This window comes from Plectropomus leopardus, chromosome 9 (assembly GCF_008729295.1).
Source record: "Plectropomus leopardus isolate mb chromosome 9, YSFRI_Pleo_2.0, whole genome shotgun sequence".
Classification (NCBI taxonomy): domain Eukaryota; kingdom Metazoa; phylum Chordata; class Actinopteri; order Perciformes; family Serranidae; genus Plectropomus; species Plectropomus leopardus.
The window spans coordinates 4,658,777-4,684,347 of NC_056471.1; the positions used below are offsets into that span (position 1 = coordinate 4,658,777).

General features: G+C 38.6%; 1 protein-coding gene and 5 non-coding genes across 7 annotated transcripts in view; 1 reads left to right on the forward strand and 5 right to left on the reverse strand.

The window, feature by feature from the left end:
* LOC121948552 (F-BAR and double SH3 domains protein 1-like) overlaps positions 1-19,852 on the reverse strand; it is a 30,327-nt gene extending 10,475 nt beyond the window's left edge. For both annotated transcript variants that reach the window (XM_042493971.1, XM_042493970.1), the window contains exons 1-9: positions 19,806-19,852; positions 17,464-17,561; positions 17,248-17,293; positions 15,122-15,195; positions 13,346-13,490; positions 13,085-13,221; positions 11,406-11,469; positions 8,611-8,739; positions 2,214-2,336 (exon numbers count right to left, since the gene is read on the reverse strand). In XM_042493971.1, the coding sequence (XP_042349905.1) occupies positions 2,214-2,336; positions 8,611-8,739; positions 11,406-11,469; positions 13,085-13,221; positions 13,346-13,490; positions 15,122-15,195; positions 17,248-17,293; positions 17,464-17,561; positions 19,806-19,826 (837 nt within the window). In that variant the 5' untranslated portion in view covers positions 19,827-19,852. The remainder of the gene's footprint in view (positions 1-2,213; positions 2,337-8,610; positions 8,740-11,405; positions 11,470-13,084; positions 13,222-13,345; positions 13,491-15,121; positions 15,196-17,247; positions 17,294-17,463; positions 17,562-19,805) is intronic.
* Positions 3,010-3,083, reverse strand: trnat-agu. The gene has a single exon. It is a non-coding gene; the product is annotated as a tRNA-Thr (tRNA).
* trnat-agu lies at positions 4,323-4,396 on the reverse strand. The gene has a single exon. It is a non-coding gene; the product is annotated as a tRNA-Thr (tRNA).
* On the reverse strand, positions 5,896-5,969 carry trnat-agu. Its single transcript has one exon. It is a non-coding gene; the product is annotated as a tRNA-Thr (tRNA).
* Positions 6,597-6,670, reverse strand: trnat-agu. Its single transcript has one exon. It is a non-coding gene; the product is annotated as a tRNA-Thr (tRNA).
* Positions 6,895-6,968, forward strand: trnat-cgu. The gene has a single exon. It is a non-coding gene; the product is annotated as a tRNA-Thr (tRNA).
* Positions 19,853-25,571: the final 5,719 nt, after the last annotated feature.

The window sequence follows — 25,571 nt, forward strand, 5'->3', positions numbered from 1 at the left end:
CTGCACCCACCCACTTGTTTTCAAGAGACAAGGTGAGAAATGTCTTATGTCTGGATTCTCAGGAGCCGCTGTGGGAGACTTCAAACTCAGACAGTCAGCTAAAACTTTGGACATTGAAAAATACCTTTGAATTGAGAGCCTCCAGTCTGGCTGTTGGCTGTTTGGTTATTGAAACTGGTGGTTTTGATAAGCTAAGAAGTGTAGAGGGCCCCACGACTGAGTCCTCAGACCTAGACATCAGGTAACATTTAGCACTGCCAGTTCCCTCGCCTGAAAGTCAACGGGCCTCATGCAGCAACATTCTCTTAAACTTCTAACATATTTTCTCTTAATTTTCTGGTAAAAGAAAGCCTAAGAGAAGTCCAGATGCACCAAACGCTCCGAAGCATCCAAACCTGCTCTGAGCAGGTGAGCTGCAGGTAAACACTGAACACTATATAAGGGCAGGTGTTGTGCCGTGTGCAAAGACTCTGACAAGACTGGAGATGACACAAAAAGGGTTGTATGAAGAAGAACATCTGCAGTAGTGAAATTGACAAACTGTCAAATAAACTTAAAGAAACTAAATGTGATTTCAGGGAGATGCTTTGAAGTATTAAAAGTAAAAGTACAGGTGCACAAAGGTTTATAAAAATCTAATAAATCTGAATAATGAAAAACTTTAGAGAAAAAGCAACAAGTCCTCATACATACAGTACAATATGAGAAGCTGGAAAAATGACATACAATAATAAAAATAGTTGCCAATTTCTCGTCTAATTGTCTTAGCAGCACTTGTATACTTTTATATGGTTTGTTTGTAACATAGTTATCTAATAACAGTAGTGGAGTAAGAAGTACAACATTTCGCGCTGAAGTGTAGTGGAATAGAAGTGGAAAATGGCATGAGATTAAAATATTTAATTAATGTAAAAGTCCTCAAATTTGTACTTAAGTACAGTACTTGAATAAATGTACTTGATTACACACAGTAACTGAAATTACAGTACCTGTTGGGCTCAGTGCTCTGGGTAAAGTATTTTTCTTTAGCCCTGAAATGTAGTACTCCAGTCATTATAATTACTCATCTATAACTACCTCATCTATATTAGATTAAACAATATTCATGCATTTTTAAGTGTTCCTCAAATATAAAACTTATTTTCCTTGCCATGGACAACAATTAATGGACTGTGAAATTGAGATGTTTTTCTCTTATCTTGGTAAGGGTAGTCTTGACCACTCGTGAAATTTACTCTTACCTTATCAAAAGTAAGAAATCCCCAAAATCAAAAATTAGAGGAAACTGTGTTTATAAATTGTTTCTTGCATGAGCCACAATGTTTTTTATGAATGGGTTTATGGTGAAGTGTGAAATAAGGTCACTGGTTAACACAAGCTGAAGAGACTTTCAGTTTTTTTTCTACAACATCAAATATGTCTGTAAATACCCCACTGTGAACTTTGAAACATTAATGCTTCTTAAACAAGGCATTTTTCAAGTTTGAAATCAGCTTTCCAGCCTCATTATGGTGGCAACATTAAGTCTGAGATCATAGTGTAGTTTGACCTCAAGACCTACCGTTTTAGTTTGGCTTTTAATTGAACTTTATTTATCTATTGACTCATCTACTTATTTCTACATTTTAGTCTCTTTCATAGTTTTACTGCTTCCTATATGATTTTATGTTTTTTACCATATTTATTATTTTACTTTGTGCTGTTATCCTGACAGTTTGAGTACTTTACTTTTCTATCTTTTATTATTACTAGTATCATTTTTTTTTTTAAATTTATCTTACTTACTTACTACTACAGGTTTATCCTGCCTCTGGTGGTTTTCATGAGTACTCCTATTATTATTTTTTTTTAATAACAAAATCTTCAGAATCTTGTTTTTATTTACATTTTGTTTTCATTTGTTTGTGTGCTTGTGTGTGTGTGAAGCACTTTGTGCCACAGTTTGTTTGGATGAAAAGTGCTATATAAATAGAGTTTGATTGATTGATTAATCTAGGCTTCAAAACTCCTAAAAGTGGTGTCCATTTGTGAAGAGTATCATAGACATTTGTTTGTCACAGAGCTTATTTTCTGCAATAATCAAAAGTGAAAACTGAAAAAATCACATAGGCTTTTTGACAAGGGAAACCTGTAAGCATCGGCCAACAAATAAACATCATCCCTGAGAAGCACCACACAGATGCAGAACACAGTATACACAAACACCCATGTACCTTGGCAACACTCTCCCATATGGTGCTGTACTGTTTGTGTGTAGCCAGACAAGTATCCATCTCTGTCCCACACAGCAGAGTGAAATGGCTCCTCAAGTCATTGTAAACATCACCGTCCATTTGCTGATGAGGGAAAAAGAGAACAGCAGACAGTTTTCATTATTTCATCCTTTTTTAACCATTATTTTTTTACATTACAGCCTTTATCCAATACTGTCTGACTGTAAAAACACAGTGGAGGCCCCAAGGTAAATCTGCTCTTGGGCCCCTGTTGAAACCATAACCAGCTATTCCCCATCTTAAATCCTCAGTGCATCATGCATACTCCCTATTGCTTGCAAGGTCATATCAAGTACAGTAAACACAGCACACTATACATGGCAAACTAAGGGTCCAGTTAGTGACTGGACAGGGTCTGCTGTCCAGTCACTCCTGTCTCTCTCTCCACAGAACTAACAGCAATAGCTGCAACATCAGCTATGTCTGTTATGCTCCTATAACACCCATCATAAACATATGATGAGTTATTATCTGATCTCAGCAGCGAATCATCAGGGAGATGACAGCTTGTATCACGCTGTCATTCATTTGTTGTCCAAATTTCTGTTGTGCAAATTTGACAGTTTTTTTTTGTTGTTGTTGTTTTTCCAACAAGCATGTGTGTTTGTCAGATTATTAGATAGATTTAAGGTGTTTCAGAGGACAGACTGTCTAAAGTGATGTCAGGTATGGGTCAACTCAACATAGATATATGTAACAAAGGCAAAGTGATAACACAGGTCACAGTTATCACATGAGGCACTGCTGGGATTTGAACCCAGGATCTCCTGTTTACTAGACAGGCGCTTTAACCAACTAAGCCACAGCACCTGTTCTTTCCTACAGGACCAACATGCTTCAGATCTCGACAGTGAGAATATTAAAAAAATAACCACTTAACAATGGTTTTGTTCAGGGGTTTTAGAGACATTTCTTGTCTTTATGATTATAATTGTAATCATGAACATCTTTTTTTGGTGTGTCTGAGTCTGTACCATAAAAGGTGCTTTGGTTTAGTTGGTTAAAGAGCTTGTATTGTAAACAGGTGATCCTGGGTTCAAATCCCATTGGTGTCTAAATCAGGTTTTCTCCCCGTGGCTACTTTAATATTACAAGCAAATGTGTCTCAACCCTCAAATATGATTTTTTTGTTGTGTTCCAATACACATGTGTGTGATATTACTAGATATATTACAGGATTTCAGACTTAAGCCACTTCAAATATGACCGTGTATAATCTGACAGAGGCAAAGTGTTAACTCAAGCATTGGAAGAAGGCGCTGCTGGGATTTGAACCCAGGAGCTCCTTTAACCAGCTAAGCCACAGCACCTCTTCTTATCTACTTAGAGTGCCTTTCTGGGAAACAGGAGATCCTGAGTTCACATCCCAGCAGTGCTGCACAGAGATCATCTCTATCACAAAAAAGTGTATATCATATTTTCCTCTGTTCTGAAACACATTTTATCTCAATTCATCCAGTAGGTGTTAAAATATTTCAGCATGAAACAGACATCTGTAGGTCCACACAACTATTGTGACTAAAATGTACAAAATGATTTCACACCCTAGTCAGCTCAATTCATGTTTTCTTCACACTGGAGGAGTGTGGCACTGTGATTTAGTCAGTTAAAGTTGCTGTCTTGTAAACAGGAGGCCTGGGTTCAAATCCCAGAAGTGTCTCAAGTGGATCTCCTATTTACATCCACAGTCACAATACAAAAACAGCTGTGGCCCATCATGCCTTGCTCTCTCCACAAAAATACCAGCAATAAGTCCTCATGGACCTGCACCATAAGCTGTGCTTGTAACGCTTATCCTGAATGTATGATGAAATCTCATCTGACCTCAGCAGCAAAGCGGGTAGAGAAAATCTTGCACTGCTTTCTCTTTAGCTTCTTCCCTCACAAACTTGATGGTTTTTGTTGTTGTTCCAATGTGCAAGATGTGTGCAACATCTTTACAAACATGTGAGGTGTTTCAGGGTAGATATCTGATTACATCACATATGGGTCACCTCAAACATGACGACACAGAGGCAAAGAGATAACTCAGACTAGAGTTGTCACATGAGGCACTGCTGGGATTTGAACCCAGGATCTCCTGTTTACTAGACAGGCACTTTAACCAACTAAGCCACAGCACCTCTTCTGTAAGCTGCAGCCTCTGTCCAAAGGTTCATTGAGCAAGGCACTCACCAAGACCAACATGCAGTAAAATAGTATATATAGCTATGGCAAGATTAAAAAAAAAATCAACCCAAAACAACACCTTATGATCATTGCGTTCAGATTCTTAGAGACTTTTCTTGTTTCTGTGTGAACATTAATCTGAATGATGAAAGCAATTTTTTATAGCACACTGCTATTTTAAGGTGCTGAGACTTAGTTGGTTAACATGTCTGTCTAGTGAACAGGAGATCCTAGGTTCAAATCCCATCTGTACCTCATTTGATGACTGGAGCTTTAGTTTTGCCTCTGTGACATCAGTGTGAAGGGATTTCTGCCCTGATCCTCCTCTTCAGGTGTAGATGAATGATCAACAACAACTCATCATAGTTGTTTACGTATTCCTGTCTTGAACGGACATCCATAGAGCCATCCTACAAACAGAGACTAACTGTGACTGCAGCTATGATGTTAGCTTTGGCTGTTATGTTCTTTTGTGTTCTCACACTCTTTCACAACATATGATGAAGTGGATGTTTTTTGTTGTTCTCTAATAATGACGAATAGGTGTTTCAGGGTGAAGATCTGTTCAAACTGATGTCAGACATGGATTAGCTTAAACACACTACACAGAGATAAAGTGATAAGTCAGTTTAGAGGTGTCAGATGAGGAACTGCTGGGATTTGAACACAAGATCTCCACTTTACTTAACAGGTGCTTTAACCAACTAAGCTTCAGTACCTCTTTTCCATTCTGCAGCCTCTGTCCAATGGTTCGTTGAGCAAGGCACTCACCAAGACCAACATGCTGCAGATTTCTGTAGTATGAGTGTTAAAAACACATTAATCACTTACCAACCGTCATGTGCAGGGGTTTTAGAGACTTTTCTTGTCTTTATGTTTATTATTTGGAATCATATTGATGTTTTTTTATGCGTAATTAAGCTGTAACATTAGATGTGGCTCTTATCTTCTTTTGTTTCTTACACTCATCATCAACATGTGATGAATTGACATACCCAGCAAGTAATAAGGGAAATGAAACTGTTTTCATTATTTTTTTCCCAAAATGCTTGTCTTGCAATTTTAACACTTATTTTTTGTTGTTGTTCAATCAAGATCAAGATCAAGACAACCTTATTCACCCCAAAAGGGCAATTCCGTTTACAGTCGACCAATCACACATAACAGTAAAGACAGTATAAAACACACAGTCAACAGCAGCATTCAAACATAGACACGTCGGTGCGACAGATCAACAGATGGACAACCTGAGCTGAGCAGCAACAACACAGATCACCGCATGGGTAAAAATACCCATCCGTAAAGCATCCCTACATATACATTTTAGTGAGAGAACAGAGATCAGAGGCTGTTTGGGGTAGTGATCTGTTCACACTAACGTCAGATGTGGATCACCTCAATCATGGATATATACAACAGCAGAAATGATAATTCCAGATGTAGTTAACAAATCAGGCACTGCTGGGATTTGAACCCAGGATCTCCTGTTTACTAGACAGGCACTTTAACCAACTAAGCCACAGCAACTCTTCCTTTTTGCAGCCGTCTCTGTCAAATGTTTCACTGAGCAAGGCACTCACCGAGACCAACATTTTAGGGATCTCTACAGTATGACTTTTTTTTTTTTTAAATTAACCACCTAATAATCATTGTGTTCATGATTTTTAGATTCTTTTATTGCCTTTATGATCATTAATCTGTTTTAGAAAGTGCACAAAGTTAATGGAGCTGTGGCTTTGTTGGTTAAAGTGCCTATCTAGTAAACAGGAGATTCTAGGTTCAAATCCCAGCAGTTCCTGTTTGACTGGAACTTTAGTGTTTTGCCACTGTGACATCAGTGTGATTAACTGTGACTGGAGCTCTGATGTTCACTATGGCTGTTATGTTCCTTTGTATCCTCACATTCTTTCTCAACATATGATGAACTGTCATTTGACCTCAGTAGAACGGTATTAGATATGTGAAAGCATTTCCCCCAAATGAAAATCATGAATTTGATGTTGTTTGTTGTTTTTCTATGAGACTAGTGAGATGTAATTACAACCATATTGGGTGTTTGAGGGTGAAGATGTGTTTAAGCTGATGTTAAACATGGATTGACTTAAACACACTTCACAGCAATAGGTTGAGAATCCCAGTTAGAGTTAACAGATGAGGCACTGCTGGGATTTGAACCCAGGATCTCCTGTTTACTAGACAGGCGCTTTAACCAACTAAGCCACAGCGCCTCTTCTTCCTACTAGAGTCTCTGTCCAAAGTTTAATTGAGCAAGGCACTCACCAAGACCAGCACATTAGGAACCTCTGTAGTAAGAATAATCAAAAAACGAACTAAAACCACTTTTCAGTTGTTGTGTTCAGGATTTTTCTAGACTTTCCTTGTCACTGTATGAACATTAAGCTGAATCCTATGAACATGTTTTTTTTTGTGTGTCTGATTGATTACAGAAGAAGGTGCTGTGGCTTAGCTGGTTAAAGCGTCTGTCTCGTAAACAGGAGATCCTGGGTTCAAATCCCAGCAGTGCCTGATGGTTACATAAGTTATCTTAACTGAAGTCTGTCATTGTGAAACTACTCTATGCATCTGTCATGAAGATGTCACTGACACTGTACTTCCTTAAAAGATATTCCCTTAGTGTTTATGTGTAAGTGATCATTGGTCCAAATTCTAACTACATAGATTTTAATCTCAGGTTGAGATCAGGTGACTGTGAAATCCACTGTGAAATCCACAGCATATGAATCACACCACTTTGATTGTGTTCGATGCTCTCTAACTGTTTCTGAATCAGCTGTTTTTTATCAACATTTCTCTTTAAAACATGTCCATCCTAAGCAATAATGTCACTTTATTGGAGAAAAATCTTGGTAGAGATCCTTGGTCGAGATCCCCATCATGCTGAGTAGGGTGGCACCCAGGTAGGGTGGTTTAGTTGGTTACAGCACCTATCTTGTAAACAAGAGATCCTGGGTTCAAATCCCAACAGTGCCTTATCTGACAACTCCAGGCTGAATTACTACTAGTGGTGCAAGCTTGTATCTCCTTGATGATTTGCTATTGAAATTATCATAAGCTGTGGATAAGTGTGGGAAGACAAAGCAGCATCACATCCATTGTTTATGTTAAACCTCTATTAGCAGGGGGTGATGGGGCTACAGCTGCATTTAAAACACATATGCTTGTGATGGGAAATAGCCATTAAGAGGAGACATGAATCAGGCCCTGCTGGGATTTGAATCCAGGATCTCCTGTTTATTAGACAGGCACTTAAACCAACTAAACCACAGCGCCTGTTACTAGTAAGAGTAACACCAAAAAAAACAAACTGTTTATTTATGTTCATGGAAAATTTTTTTCCCCCAGTCTAGTAAGCAGGGATGCTGTTGACATCTTTATGAGAGATTCAACATGAAGAGATAATCTGTGTAACAGCTAGGCACTGCTGGGATTTGAAAACAGGATCTCCTGTTTACAAGACAGGCACTTTAACCAGCTAAGCCACAGCCCCTGTTATTATTAGTTATTTTTGCTGATTATAGGTCCCTTTAACAAGGCATCCATACAACTCAGATGGCATCCATACAACTCCAGACAGATAAATCACAAAAGGGATGTAGATATAACTATAATGTTTAGGTTTGATACGTCATGACTAATATGGCAAAATTGGGAAGCAAATGTAAATGTCTGCATTATCCTTTTCAAATACCTCAATTTTTAGCTGACAAGACTGAAACAAAACCCAGGAGTTTTTAATCTAAAAGAGGGTCAGTAACATTTTAATTTTTTAAAATCTTTGTTTTAGGGGTTTGAAAATGCTGGAGTAGTTTGAATGCTAGTGGTAAATGTAGCATTTTAAAATGACATATTAATGTGCATGTAGTGGCTGGAGTGGGCTGTTTACGAGGATGGATTGTGAGCTTTTATTTTTGTTTGGAAACTTTGACATCAAGAAGGAAAAGATGATGCCAGCAATTAGATTTTTGCTCAAATGTACAGATTGTGAAGTGAGAAAAGGGAAAGTTGGATGTGTGTTCTTTGCGCTTTACAGAGCAAACTCAAGAAACCAGCAGCCCACAACATGCCAGGAAATGATGTGGTTTGTATTTTATCAGATGGTTTTAGCTTCCTGTTCTCTAGTTTGTATGTGTCATGTTGTGTGTTTTACCTCCATAATATGTGGTAAGTCATTCGTATAGTAGTGTTGATGATGGCCATTGACTGCTGATAATGCCAGCAGATACTCATTACGAACTTCAGTCAAACGGTCTTCACACTCTTTTAACCTGGTGTTGAGCTGCAAACACACACACACACACACACACACACACACACACACACACACAATTTAAGTTTTTAGTTCAAGTAAAACATGCAATAAACATGGTAAAATTTAACATAAAAAAGTAACAAATCCATGAAGTATAAGACTACTCTAAACTACGGACACTAAACATCTATAAGTCTACAGCACTTAACTTTATTCTACTAAAATTCACTTAAAGTCTCAGAGTTGTTTTAAAATTATTTGATAATGGGTTGTCTGATAGAAACTTCATGATGTGAGGATCACCTCAGGGAGGCGAAATTATTTTGCATGAATATGCACCATTGGGAGGAGTTCGGAGAGGCCATGGAGAACGACTTCCGGACGGCTTCGAAGAGGTTCTGGACCACCATCCGGCATCTCAGGAGGGGGAAGCGGTGCTCCATCAACACTGTGTATGGTGGGAACAGGGCGCTACTGACCTCGACTCGGGACGTTGTGGATCGGTGGAAGAAATACTTCAAAGACCTCCTCAAGCCCACCGACACGCCTTCCGGTGAGGAAGCAGGGCCTGGGGACTCGGGGGTGGGCTCCCCTATCTCTGGGGCTGAGGTTACCGAGGTGGTCAAAAAGCTCCTCAGTGGCAGGGCCCCGGGGGTGGACGAGGTCCGCCCGGAGTTCCTCAAGGCCCTGGATGTTGTGGGGCTGTCGTGGCTGACGCGACTCTGCAGCATTGCATGGACATTGGGGGCAGTGCCCTTGGACTGGCAGACTGGGGTGGTGGTCCCTCTTTTTAAGAAGGGGGACCGGAGGGTGTGTTCCAACTACAGGGGGATCACACTCCTCAGCCTCCCTGGTAAGGTCTATTTGGGGGTACTAGAGAGGAGGGTCCACCGGATAGTCAAACCCCGGATTCAGAAGGAGCAATGCGGTTTTCGCCCCGGTCGTGGAACTGTGGACCAGCTCTGGACCCGTGTCCCTCGGGGAGTCCTGTTGGGAATATGGGGTTTCGGACTCCCTGATACGGGCTGTCTGTTCCCTGTATGACCGGTGCCAGAGCTTGGCCCACATTGCCGGCAGTAAGTGGAGCTTGTTTCCGGTGAGGGTTGGACTCCGCCAGGGCTGCCCTTTGTCACCGATTCTGCTAACTTTTATGGACAGAATTTCTAGGCACAGCCAGGGTGTTGAGGGGGTCCGGTTTGGTGACCTCAGGATTGGGTTTCTGCTCTTTGCAGATGATGTGGTCCTGTTGGCCTCATAAGGCCGTGACCTTCAGCTCTCACTGGATCGGTTCGCAGCCGAGTGTGAAGCAGCCGGGATGAGAATCAGCACCTCCAAATCTGAGGCCATGGTTCTAAGCCGGGAAAGGGTGGCGTACCCCCTCCGGATCGGGGACGAAGTCCTGCCCCAAGTGGAGGAGTTTAAGTACCTCGGGGTCTTGTTCATGAGTGAGGGAAGGATGGAGCGGGAGATCGACAGGCGGATCGGTGCGGCGTCTGCAGTAATGCGGACTCTGCACCGATCTGTGGTGGTGAAGAGGGAGCTGAGCTGAAAGGCAAAGCTCTCGATTTACCGGTCGATCTTCGTTCCTACCCTCACCTATGGTCACGAGCTTTGGGTAGTGACCGAAAGAACGAGATTGTGGGTACAAGCAGCCGAAATGAGTTTCCTCCGTAGGGTGGCTGGGCTCTCCCTTAGAGATAGGGTGAGAAGCTCAGTCATCCGGGAGGAGCTCGGAGTAGAGCCGCTGCTCCTCGGCGTTGAGAAGAGCCAGATGAGGTGGCTCAGGCATCTAATTAGGACGCTTCCTGGACGCCTCCCTGGTGAGGTGTTCAGGGCACGTCCCACTGGTAGGAGGCCCCGGGGAAGACCCAGGACACGCCGGAGAGACTATGTCTCACAGCTGGCCTGGGAACGCCTCGGGGTTCCCCCAGAAGAGCTGGACGAAGTGGCCGGGGAGAGGGAAGTCTGGGCTTCCCTGCTTAGGCTGCTGCCCCCGCGACCCGACTCCGGATAAGCAGAAGAAAATGGATGGATGGATGCACAATTAACCAATAATAAGCTTTCTCAGCATTGATGACCTTTGATCACACTGAGAGATTTTTAGCTGTGTTGCATCATTAACTTCTATCTCCTGCACCTAAACTGATCCACAAAAGAGCAATAGTTGGCAAAGAGTTATGAGGCACAGGTCAACGGTATAAATATACCTTTTAAAAACTTCTTTATATATACTTATATATACTTTAGTCACAGTCACAAGGCATCTGCCCTCCACCAATTTTGCGTCTAAGTGAAAGTCACTTTGTAATGCCCTCCAGACAAAGAAACTAGCTTGTGAACATGGTGGTGAATTGAGCAACTAAAGAGACAGATATTTGTGTCAGAAGTTGGTACAGACCAAAAACAGGGCTAAAAGAGAGTAAGGACAAGAACACTTCTCTAAAGACTACTGAAAAATGAATCCTAACGCTGCTTTGTTTCTGCTGGTTAAATATGCTGCTGCTTGCAATGCGTTAAAGGCTGAAAATATTTGGTGGCTCTCTGTCACTTTGTTTTGATGGTTTTCTACCCCTCAAGCTTCTAGCTAATTTGACAACAAAATGTGCCGCACAGTTTTTGTGGTTTGTGGCAGTAGCTAATTTCTAGGAACTGCATGCGCAGTACATTATAACATAGTTCATTTAAAATTATACCTTAGCAGTCATCTTTTGTAGTCCTGTTTTAAAGTGGAAAATTCCATGTTCACTCTTTCTGGCTCTGAAAAACACAGTTAAAACACATGACATAGAAGACATAAAAAGACAATAATAAAAGACATACAAGGTGTTGCTATAGATTATCTGAAACACTGTTCTGTACATAAACCTTGGACTACATTTGCCTGAGATAGCATTTAATTTATCTGTCAGTGTTGCACAATGGGTACAATTCATCACTTTAAAGATTAATACTTGTAGGGCTTCATTTTTTGGCAAGCAACTTTTAAGAGTATTAGTGCATAGTGGCCAAAATGTCAACTTTGGATAAGTTCAACCAAGTCACAAAAAAAGGTGACAGCCCTTAATTAACCATGTTGGTTGAACCTTATCTTGCATGTTTTTGAGTGGTAACGTGATGCAAAGCTCACGTTATAATGATGCATTAATGTCACAAAGAATATAAGGGCAGACCACTGGTTTTGCAGTCACACAATATCACTAAATGCAAATGCAGTCAGTTAAAAAGTTAATGTTTTAAATGTAATTTGCAGCAGTTGCTATCCCTTTTTGGCAAGTAAGAAATTGCAATTTATGCATTGTATTTGTCTCTTTAAAGGTATTTACACAGATAAAAATGACCGGAGTGATTACAATTAGTCAAAAACAACCCCAAAGAATTAAATCTAGTCATTTTGTGGCAGAAACAACCAAAGCAAGTTGAAAACTGCATTGTATTTGTTGCATTAGACCTTTAAAGGTATTTACACAGGTAAAAAAAGGACTGGGTGAGCTATAATCTGTCAAATATATTACTATGAATGAAATCAGGTAATATAATGCAGGCTTATAAGGATAATAGCAGGTAATACCTTTATTTTTACATTACCCATCCCTAAAGTATGATAGACTACTTTCCAAATGTAAACAAGATTTTAGACATATTAAACACATACAAACAACCAGAATAACAATATATTGTCTATAATCTCGTAAATATCATGCCCTATCAAACTATAAATCGCATACACGTGAAAATTGGGTTTCAAGAAACATTAGAATTTCCCCAAGACATACCTAAGCTGTTACCACGGACATAAAGTTATGAGTATTTACTTGCTATGACTGTTTGATCCATGTGAGAGCAGCTGAAGACGTGAATACTGGGTGATACAGCTTTAACAGGCTGCACGCACTCCTGCGGACAGCAATCAGTTTCTGGCAGACGATCACTTTTTGGCATCTCGCCAGTTAAAGAGCTGAAATTATCGGCCAAGGCGATAAAAACCCATGTCTACTGCAGAATCATTTGACCCAGGTGTGACTGCCGATGGTACGCCTTCCCATTGCATTAAAAAAGCCAGATGCTAGGGTGTTAGCAGGTTTTTTGTGCAGTGGGAATGAGGCTCTAAAGGAATGTTTTCAAAGGCCTCAGGCCTTTTAGAGATGTTTACAGACTTTACTTCAAGGCCTGAGCTCTATTGACCTCCTAGACATGTTTCAAGCAGACAACACTGGCTAACATTGTGTTTGTATATTAAAAATGAATGTGCCTCTTATGAAATACAGTCACTGATTTTTTTTTTATAGGTTAGCATCACATTTTTTGATTGTCTGTTTGTTTTGCTTCTGTCACACACACACACACACACACACACACACACACACACACAGACCTGCTCTGTGCATCCGCAGCTTTCTCTCTGGCAACATTGGCAATATGACTGAGTTGGTAATAGCTCTTCTTGATCCTGTGCAGCTCCCGCAGAGCATCAACCACTTCCCCCTGTACCCTCTGCAGCTGCTCCAGGCCCTAACACACACACGAATGATGAAAAAGCACTTTATGAGTTACTCTGTGTTGTAAGGACGTTCGTTGTATTTGAGCACTCTCTCTGTGTGTGTGTGTGTGTGTGTACTGTGGGCAGTTCTCTTACTCTCTTAGCTCGGATGTCCTTTGCATTGCGAAGACTTCTGGAGGCGTGTCCAATTAGTCGGCGATATTCCTCTGCAGCGGCTAGTCGTGATGCGGCAGAATGAGCTGTGGCATCTACCACTGACCGCCACACGCCAAACACACTCCTGAAAGAACACACAGATACCAATGGATTCACTGCATTTTGCTTTAGATATGTGTGAAACTGATCATAACAGACATAATGCTAATACACACGTAAGGAGACACAACTTAGTTTTACGTTACAAGTATATTATAATGTAAATAGCCACAATGCGCACTTTGATATATTCCTGCTCATACTGTTTGTATAATTTGTACATATAATAATGGGAACAATGCATTTGCTAAATTTGTCAATGAAGACAATACTGATAGAAAGGGCAAGAAAATAAAGAAACAGAATTTCACAAAATGTGCAGCACCGGTATTTCAAATGTCAAAAAACCAGCAGAGTGGCAGCATGTGCCTGATAGTGTAAATGCTGTTACCTTAGAGAGTCAAACCGTGGCCAAAAATAAAAAGAAGGGGTCTGATATTAAAGTGGCGACCAAAAAAAAAACACATTGCCTTTCACAGGCAGAGTGTGTCTGTCACGAGTGGGGGAAAGGGGACACTAGAGCTCACCCACCCCCCAACCCCATCCCCCTTGATGAGAAAGTGGCAGGGATCCTCGGGGAATCCCTCCAAAGTGGTGTGGTGTCGAAGGGGGTCACTGATGTGCCAGACGCACTGGATGACTGCGGTACATAACGCTAGGCCCAGCGCAGCACAGAGATCCAGGAGCACAGCTTGTGGACGTCGAAAACGGCTTGTAAGCCACTCGTCATCATGGGCCAGTGGATCTTGCTGGTCCCTGAAAATCCGCTCCTACGCCCCTCATCCTCTCACAGTACCAAATCAGCCACTGTGCGGCTTTACGCATTGTGATTACATGCCTTTTTATATCCATCCATCCAATGACTGTTTCTGAAAAGCTTCAGGTGGGAAATACCCTAATTGACAAGCAATTTTGTGCAACAAAAATTTGATAATATTAATATCTAATTCTAAACTTATCTGTATAGCACCTTTCAAAACACAGTTATCCAGTGCTTTACAATGAAATAAGACACATTTAACACACAGAAATAAAAAAACTAAAAGCCATAAAACATAATCACATTATAAAAGACAATATATAATAGATGAAAACAATACATTAAACTATGCACTTGTATCTGCCAGACTGAGGCATCGAAAACAGCAACAGCGTAAACGTAATGTATCCTATAGTTCACCTTATTATTTCTGAGAATACATTTCATAACATGCAAATATTGTTTAATAATTACAGGGTATATCTGAGGGGTTCTTTGACATTAACAGATATCTCTGCTCGTATTTAGTATCCTAAATCATGTCTTCATGTGTGCACTCCAGGGGAGTATCAATTAAAAAGTTTTTTTTCATTCATGTTTACCCGTTTTTGCAAATACACTCTTATATGATACATTAGAGGTAATATTTTGATTTATTTTACACAACGGTATCAATTTCGTGTTTCATCCTTCTGCCTTCGGCATGGCAGTTTGTCCTCTCATCAGTTTCTGTGCATAGGCATGGGTCAAAATTTCTGCTGAGGACTGCACATTTTCCTGACAAGTTTGCTTAGAAAGTGGCATACGCCTTCTTTTGTGCATATACCTTCATAAATGAGGCCCCTGGTGAGAAGGCTGTGTACTGTGTGTGTGTGTGTGTGTGTGTGTGTTGTTACCCAGAGGTGACAGCATCTGTATTTCCTCTTTGCCAGTCTCTTTTCTGGTACTGGACAGCCAACCTCTGAAGAGCCTGAAAATGCACAGTAACGCCACATCAAAACCCCAAGAAACAACACTAACATGACTTGTTGGTGCCTCAATATGATGTTAGACATGTCTGTGGCCGCACACCATCATCAGGTAATTAGCATTTAGCTAAAGCGCAACTGTGCTGACATAAAGCCTCACAGAAGCACTAGCTTGGCTGTAGACCTGTACCTTCCAGTTTGGGCGCCCACTTTCACGTGTAGGTGTTCTGATCAACAAAGGCAAAAAAACACTAAGAAATAGAAATTACCTTCCAGTTTTTTTTTTACATATTTTGTGTCATGGCTCTGACACCATGTGTGGGCATAAGTCAATATAAAGGATTTTAAGCACATGTGTTTGTCAGAAAATTTTGAGCAGAACTTTATAGAAACTGATTTTTTGGGGTTCGTATAAACACTTGCTCACCACTGCAGAACATTAGTGTGGTGGAAAAAATATTTTTTCAATGTTTAACATTTTTTTTACCGATAAAACTCTTTGTTCCAACTGATGTCATACCTCAAGGTCATAGCTAGCTTACTGCCAGACTACAGAAATGTCTAAAGCTATGTAGGCCTACGGCATCAGCTGGAATTTACAAAAAATGATATAGCTGTTTTGCACTTGCTAATGTTTTATGATGGTCACGGATGACGGCTAGTCACGGCTAGCATTGGCATCAAATTTGAGGTCTGATTAGTTCGTCAGTGTGAGGTTATCATTAGCCATTGGTGGAACGTAACTAACTACATTTATTCAAGTACTGCAATTACAAATATCAGGTACCTGTACTTTACTTGAATCTTTTTTTTTCCATCCCACTTTATACATTTAGTCCACTACATTTCAGAGGGAAATATAATACTTTTTACTTCACTACATTATCTGAAAGCCTTTTTAATAGTTATTGGATAAAAAATTATGTTTGTTATGAATGAAACCCAATAGTTTGTACAAGTGCAGATGACATTGTCAATGAATCAATTAGCTGACTGACAGAAAATTAATTAGCAACTATTCTGATAAACATTTAAGTCATTTCTCTTTTGATTCTCGTTAAAAAAAAGTTTTTTGGGTGTTTTTTCTGAATTGAGAGTTTTGGCAATCATTTTATACATATTTAAGCCAATTTCTTTTTTTTTAATAGTTTGGAGTTTTGGGGTCTTTTTTAGTGTTTCTGAATTTGGTTGCATCAGAAAATATTTTAATAAACATTTTCTTTTTTCAATAGATTTGAAGTTAACATTTAAGTTTTTTAGATAGTTTTCAATAGTTTTGGGGAGTGTTATTTTTCCAGACTTTTTTTTATATTTGGTACAGTAATTTTTCATATTTTGAGAACATTTTTCTGATTATACTTACTTTTACTGAAGTATTTTCACAGTGTGGTAATTGTACTTTTACTTAAGTAAAGGTACTAAATACTTCCTCTGTTATCCCCTTTGACATTCTCTGTTTGAATGTGTTTTTTTGGTTGTGTTGAGTGGACACAGATGCTTTTTAGGAGGAAACTTGTTGGACATCTTTCATGTATTTTTTTAACGGAACATCACAACGCATATAATTTGCACTAGACACAGTGTGCATAGTTGTCATGTAGAAAACCCTCACACTGATTTTTGAGCCAGAATATGGCTCTGCATTCGTGCCACACTCTAGTACAAAAAGGCTTTAAATGAGGATGCACACATAGAGACACAAACACACACGCATTTTTTCAAAAGTTCTCACACATATATGTGACAAATTCTCCACCGTGGTGCAGAAAACACACAAATCTCTCTACAGAGGTTCCCTGAGGAGGCAGGAACTTGGAACATCTACTGAGAACTTTAAAAATATGGAAACTGAGGTAAAATAGTCAGGAAAGCATAAATGTGTGCTGAAACATAGTGTACACATAGAGTTAAACGAGGCAACAAACAACAACGCTGCGCTGAGGTTCTGATATGGGACCTCAAATCAATAAATGAGTAGCAATTCCAGTAAAAAAAAACAGAGAGGTTCCAGTAAGAGGATTAATAGTGGACCAGAATAGCTCGCCTGTACTCACCTGAGCATACTCTTTCTCTATCGCTGCTCGCTGCTTACTGAACGTCCTTGGGGAACACAGAATAACAAAACACACAACACACATCAACAGACATGTTATTTATCATGCACTCGTTCTCTGCTTCTGTATTGATCTGTCTTCCTATCACCCTCGGTGTGTTTGAATCCAGTGGGAGGATTTCATGCAGATTTCTGGTGAGTCTGGTGAGTGCTGTACCTGATCTCCTCCAGCAGCTCAGTGTCCTGATGCTGTTTGCTCTGCAATCTGCTGAGCTGCTCTGAGAACACCAGTTTCACCTGCTGGCTCTCCTTTACCTGCACACACACAGACACACAAAGTAAATTTATCAAGTAAGGCACTTAAGTACAATTTTGAGGCATACTTGTACTTTACCTGTGTATTTCCATTTTCTGACACTTTATATTCAATTACATTTCAGAGGGAAACATTACAGTTTTTACTGCATTAAATTTTGTTAATAACTGAAGTTACTTTCAGATTCAGATCAATAATACAACATGCAATCAATTAATAAATTATGATGAGTTAAGGTGGAGGGGGGTTAGAACCTACCGAGCAATATATAAAGTAAATCTAATGAGCTCCACCCAAACAGCTGCAAAATTAAAGTAATGAACATATTACAATAATGCAATCCACTATCGCTCCATAACATGCCTAAGACGCCTTGGATTGGAAAAAATGATGGCTAGTGTGGTGGCTGCAATAGAAATAAACCTGCTAATGTTTTGAACATCCATCATCATGCTTCTTGGAATGTTATCGCCAGAGGAGAAGTCACAGAACATGACTCAGTGGAAACACAGTCATCTTGCTGTTGTTTTTTTTTTTTTAAATAACTACATTAAATGTGGACACATATTGTGTGCGTCCCTCTTCCTGTGTGTTACCATGGTATGGTAATCTGTTATTTGAAACTAGTCTTGCTGTCTTCAAACAGCATTTTGTCCTTGTGTGAGACAGCAGCAACTGCAACCTCTTGCATAGTGGCCTACACCATAGAATGTCTTTTTATGCTGTTTTCTTTTGGAAAGATTAGGCATTTTAAATGGCAATGCTTGCCTTTCCACCAAAGCAAGTTCCCCTCAGACACTATTTTGCAAGGGTGAGTGAGTGAGGTTTTTTTTATCCTCAGTAAGGAATGTCTCTTTAAAATTTTTAAAAGTGTTATGAAAAGCACAATATATAGTATTGTACATGTGAATAAAATAATTATTGAACGACTGTCATGCTAATAGTCTTTTAATAGGCTACATATGAAGTTCAAGATTGCTAATGTCAACATGACACCATTTTTGCTAGATGTTGTAATTGTAAGCAAGTTAATTTTCAGCCATTTCTAGCTGTGATAACATACTGCATAAATGTTAGCATATTAACAACACATTTAAATAGAACTAAAATTTTGTCAAAGCAGATAGTAGCAAATATTATGCCTTTGCATGTAGTTATAATAATAGTTAGCTTACTTCCTGGCTACATTACAGACTGGTGCTTATCACTAGCTAGCAGTAAGTTGGCTAGTTAGCAGACTCATTATATCTTGTTTAGCATGTGGCAGTAGCTATTATATCGTTTGAAACAGTCCTACAATCCCAAAGACACTGCTGAATAAATCTGAGGTTTTTGAAAAAATTTGTAATGCTGTTGTGAATTGTGCCATTGACAATTACCCGACCTTACTGAAATAGGCCTTTTTCACAAAAAAGACATTTTAACATGTCACAGTAGGAAGAGCACAGGTGTAAAGAACGAAATTAATGATGTCCAAATTCTATTCAGCTACTCTAATGTCAGGGTCTGTGTCCTGCATGCTGGCTTAAATAGAACAGAGTCATCGTTATCGTTGTTAGTAACACCTGTGCTTTTCCTATGTCTGCTGTGAGAAAGGCCTATTGGTCACCAATAACAAAGCAAAGCAGAAAACCAACTTTTTCTCCATTAAAATCATATGTATACTTTGCAGCTTAATGGCAAATGTTTCCAATCATAAACTGTATAATGAGTTATGTGCTGCAGGATAAAAAGAAAATATTTGCTCTTAAGAGAGCGATGTTAAGTCTAACTCTCACAAGAGTACAAGATGTAACGTCAGAAGTCTCAAATACTTCATATGCACTAAATAAGTCTGTACAGCACATTCATTTAGTGCTTTTAACAAATACCTTGAAGAGTCAGTACATGTTGGCATTCACACAATACACCCTGATATATTATCAGTACTTGCAGACAGATGCTTTCACAGGAAATTCATCCACTATCCAAAAGTATGTATTTCAAATGCCATATGTACATACAACATAAACGCATATCTCTAACTGGAAGCATACCATGTGATGCACTTAGTATTAATATTTGATTGATGTGCTCTTTAAAGAGTTATTAGAAAAAGCATTAACTTCACAGCACTGCTGGCAAGAGGAACAGACATGAAAGTAGTTGAACAGTTAAGACACAAAAAGTGAGTGTGCGGTAAGCACTCTGTACATGAATATAAACTCATATTTACTACGAATATGAAAACTACAGTAGCTTACCTTTCGCGGTGGCGGCTGCATAACTGAAAGCTGATAGTGTCCGTTATTGTCTCTGTTATTATGTGGTGTTACTGCTACTTCCTCAATATTTTCACTGCATGTACATGTGCAACTCTCTCTCTCTCTCTCTCTCTCTCTCTCTCTCTCTCTCTCTCACACACACACACACACACACACACACACACACACACACACACACACGCACAGTGTGGTGTTGGCCTATAGAGGGCAGTAGACTCCACTGGTTATACCATTTTAAAGAATAATCCAGCTCTTGTTTTTAGTAGGTTTCTCCCAAAAGTCTAGTTTGAAAGTTTAAAGATTTACTTTTTGTGATGTTTCAGTCACAGTTTGGTCATTTATTACAACATAAAAGAATGGCTTTTACCAACTCTTTCAGCAGTTTCACAAACCACTGACATCAAAGTCCAGAATTTACTTTCCAATTCTTTATTTGAGTCACAATATCTGTTTTTATTGCAAAATACCCAACCATGTTTGCAATTTAAAACACTGTGACAGAGATGCATCATCACACCCACAGTACATGCTATCAAAATAATCCCTATCATTGCATTATTATCACAAATAATTGCATTTAAATGTACACATACGAATGCTGCCTAATCCCAAGACTACAACTAAAACTAAAACTACAACTTTTTATGCTCCAAGTTTTCTAAATTTTTTCCCTCAAAATGTTGAAAATAATCTAAATTGTGATTGGCTATAAAAGGCTCCTTAATAAACATAAACATGTTAGAGTAAGAAGTGATCATCAGAACAAACCAACACTGGATTAATGACAATAATAATTTTATTGGAGTGCCACAAAGTAAGAGTTAAAAAGGTGATTCACAAAACATAAAAAGAAACAAAAATAAGGTTAAATAAGAGCCCAGGAGGATGACATGGTCATTTGGGTGGGATGGTGGTAGAATCGTTTAACATAAATCTGTGAACATTACTGCTCAGTCAGTATTCAGCTGAGTTATTTATTATCATACTGTTGTTTTTCCACACCCATATGGAGACAAATAATGAATGAATAGTTAAATCAGTTGACATGTATCCTTAACACAATGATAAATTAAAAATAAATACAATAAATAATTGGTTTAAAACAGTACATTTGCAAACATACATCGTATTTCATGTTTGGCATCAATATAAAGAGTTTTCAATGCTAGTCATGCAGCACATAAAATATAGTGTTTGATCTGACTTTTAGTTTTGGTTCCCAATCATTGATTTGTATGTATGTGAATATTTTAACTGTGACTATTCAGTCACAGGTAAAATAAATAGCGGGTTACAGTAATATGTGATGCATGTCAGCTGAATGATTTGAGATGAGTTGCTGAGTTATTACTTGAATACCTGTTACTGCAGATATTTCATTTATTTGTTTAATTTCACTCAATGTCCACTTGTGTACAGGTATAACCATGACTCAGACTATTTTCTTTGTCTCTCCTTTGAAGCGCTAATATCAATTATCAACTGGGTCTGAAGGGCCACCAGAGTTTTGCTAGTTTTAAAGATCTAGTGTGTAGGATTTAGTGACATCTAACACTAAGAATTATAGATGGCAACTTACTGAAAGTAGGAGAACTGCTGCAGATAGCCCTATATATCTAGCCAGTGTTTGGTTTGTCCATTGTGGGCTACTTTAGAACAACATGGAGGACTCCATGGAGGGGGGCCTGCTCCATATAGAGATATAAACAGTATTTTAAGGTGACAAAAACAAAATGATTATTATTTTCAGCTGAATATTAACTATTTAGGGCTGTCAATAGATTCATTTTGAATTGCAATTAATCACAGATTTGTTACAGTTAAAAAAAAATTTCATGCAAAAAAAGTTTTAAATTGTATGCTATCAATTCCATTATTTTGCATTTCAAAACAATGTGAACAATGTGAATATTGTGACAGGGTTAGGCAATTCTTACCAGATTGTCTTGATTAGGAATCAAATGTCCTCAAGAAGACTGCATGAGATTACCATTTTAGAGTGTGTTACCATGGAGATTACCACCAAGGGGAGACCCATGGGTGCCTGATATCTTGAGGTCAGTGGTCAAGGAACTCCAAAGAAATGACCATGCCATTTTTACATCGCTAAAATTGATTCTTACAGGAATGTTTGCCGGTGATTAACGCAATTTTTGTTTTTAGATTAAGGCATTAAGTATTGACTTAATTCACCATTAACGCGTAACACTGACAGCCCTACAACTTATATGCATAAAACGTAGGTGTGAATATTGTATTCCATTTCTTCCAGTATATCCCCCTAAATTCTACACACTGGACCTTTAATTATTTATGGGTTTTTTTTTCTTCTCCTGGCACAGAACTCTATAGAGCAGTCCAATTCATTCCCAAACGATGTATGTTGCATAAATATGAATTATTGTGATTACTATCGAAGCAGTGGTTTAAATCAGTGTCTCCTATTTACGCTAGTAATCAAATGCAAAAGAAATGTTAGCACAATGAATATATATATATATATATATAATATATATATATATATATATATAGTTTTTCCTTTTTTTTTTTGATCTGGGGTTTGTAGCAAATGCAAACTGTTCATATCTCATTCTGATCTATTTGAACAACTGACTCAAGTCTGTCCTGAGAAAAAAATTACAGGGCAAAAAATTGCAAATCAGTTGCATGTAACCACTGTCAAAGCTTTCCAAGGGTTTTTGGTTTTTTCCTTTTTTTTTTAAACTGGGGTTTTTCTTAAAATTCTACGAATGAAAACCCACTAAAGGAATCATCCAGTATTATTCTGAATGATGCCTAATAAACGGTGAAATGGCGATGCTACAGTAACTAGCTTTGTTTGAAAATACTGAAAAGAATGTCAAATGACTGAGAATGAGTATAACCGAAAATTGACAGATCACTGCCGATTACTGATGTTGAAGTGTGTTGATCTTCTGTACCAGCTCTTTCAGTTCCATCTGGAGGCTTTTTGGTGAGAGCTTCACAGGCAGCGAGCAGAAGTTCATCTTATCCTGAAGGAAAGCACATGGACATTTACAAACACTTAGAGCACATAAAGGATTTCTTAATGGCCAGCATTTGTTTTAAGACAAGCTTAAAAAATGTGAATCTTCCCTTTAAAGGATCAATTAGATATCTCATTTGAGTTTTATGAAAAGCCAATCCTTACATCTGTGTGGACCCTGACACCTACTGGTTTAAGTAGGGTACTGGACTGGAAATCTGCTACTGATGTGCCAGAGGTTACTGGCCTGAATGAAGTACATCTATCTCAAATCTGCTACATGTCCAGATGCCAAGTCCGAGTAATTGTGTGCACATGCTAAGATTCAATATGTTACTAAAGGTCTGTAAGAAGCTATTTGGTCAAGCTGAATGATTTTACAATAATATTTCCACTTTTGAAAATATCTAAATCACACTAAAGTCTTTGACTTGTATGCCAATGGATTTTTACACAACTCTGTCTTTTTTTGTCTTTAATCTATTGTACAGCTACATATGTTTCTGTAGAGCCTTCTCAACATGTATTTTCCTGTATGGTATCTATATTATATATGATGTACTATTTTCTGGGTTGTAATTGCATCTTATTTCACCAATGGACAGACTTAAACACATTAAATAGACAGTACACCCATACACACCATGATGTACTAAAGTGAAAATATAACGCTGCGGCCTTATCAACCAAAATGCTATAATATTTTAATTTTTAATTAACCTACAATATCATGTTATTATGTCCTAAACTGCATTTAGCCAATGAGTAATCATAGCCTCATTGGTCCTCTGATACAGTGAGGGAGCTGCAGTAAACAGAGTGGTGAAGTAACGAGTCCTAAAATGAGGAAGTCCGTTAGCCTTTTAGCACTTCCGGTTCTGTCGTCTTAAAGTCTATGGTTTTTTGAATGGGTTTTCAGTAATATGCCTTAAATAAGGTCTGTGGTTTACATAGGCTTGAGATATTTAGACGTTTTTTTCTGCAAAATAAAATACATCTGTACAACAAAATTTCTGAACTTTTTTTTAATGCATCTAAAAAAGGCAGTTGCTAACAATCGGCTATATCGGACAATAGTGTTTGTCTGTGACATTAGACGTCATCATAGTGGACACAGAAATTCATTAAACTTATTCGCCGCCTTTACAGCTTTACAGCAACAGTCACACTCCAACTTATAGATTTATCTGTGCTTCAGACACACAAAAGTGGTGTTCATCTGTTAAGATTATCATGCCGAACCAAACGTGTAAGTATCATAAACTTGTTGTCACAGATTGGCGATAATCGAAAATCCCATTCAAAAATCCCACAATGTTTTTGAAGAGGGAACCAGTGCGACGCCAACTTCCTGGGTGGCCTACGAAAATACGTCATCCCTTCACCACTCTATTGCTAACAATATAGTGTTCGCATATAGAGCGGTGAAGTAATGAGTCCTAAAATACAGAAGTCCATTAGCACGTTTGCACTTCCTGTTCCCTCGTCTAAAGACTGTGGGTTTTTTGAACGGGTTTTAGAAAAGTGCCCTAAATAAGGTTTGTTAACACAGGCCAAAGATATTTAGACATTTTGTTCTGCAATAAAAAATACGTTGGTATAAACCCAATTTTTTTGATTCTAAGGTTTTACACATCTTCAAAAAGGCAGTTGCGAACAAGTGGCTAAATCAGACCACAGTGTTTGTCAGGAGTTAGATTAGATGTCATCACACCAGACACAGAATTTACTAGTGAGACTAGCAATTGTCATAGCCATGATCATTAGCTAGATCATGTCATTCTTATTCTAGGAGAGCGTTTTGTAGAAATTTGAGCGTGCTAAATCAAATCAGAAGTTGAACAATTTGGGATGGTGACGTTAAAGTCCTGCCACCACAGTGTAATTCGTTTATAGCTTAACAATAGCTTCTTACTTCTGGCAATTTCATTTAAAACACATAAAAGTGATGTTCATCTTTTAAGATTATTGTGCAGAACAAACATGTAGGTATCATAAACCTGTGTTTGTCACAGAGCTTATTTTTGGCAATAACGGAAAATCCCATTCAAAAATCCCATAAGGTTTTTGACAAGGGAACGAATGCGATGCTAACTAGCGGGTTACTGAAATCATTGACCATGAACACTTACAGGGAGACAGTTTGGAATCGTTCTGTTCAGCTCCCTGATCAGATGTTTGACGCTTGTCTGACTGGTGATACTGGGATCCAGAGACTGCAGGCCTTTCATGAAATAAACAGTAGAAGCACATTCCTGTTTAAGAGGACAGACAAAGCAATGTTAGCATACATAAATAAACTTTAGTAATATCATACATTAGATTTATTGTGGATTTATTTCAAAGGAAACTGAGCAATGTTCAATGCCATTGAGTGGCTGCCACCTTACAGGGCTGTGGCCACTGGGGACACCCGGACATGATTTAATGTACCTTTAAACTTCAAATTAACGCCTAGTCCCAACTGAACACTCAGTCCCTTTTACTAGCCTAATATGGCTAAATATTTTGAAAAATAAAGGCCTGTCACAGTTAGAGGCCCATTAGTTAGCTGCTTAGATAAAACATTTAAATCTAAATGATTAAACTTTTGTCAATATGAGCACGTTACACACATGGTTAGCTTGGTAAGGTTCTCTATAATTCAATCATTCAGTTTATTTTACTGAAACCTTGAGCACTTAAGAAGATAGTAATACCAGCATAGTAAACAAGAGTTAAAAAGAAAAAGGTTGAAG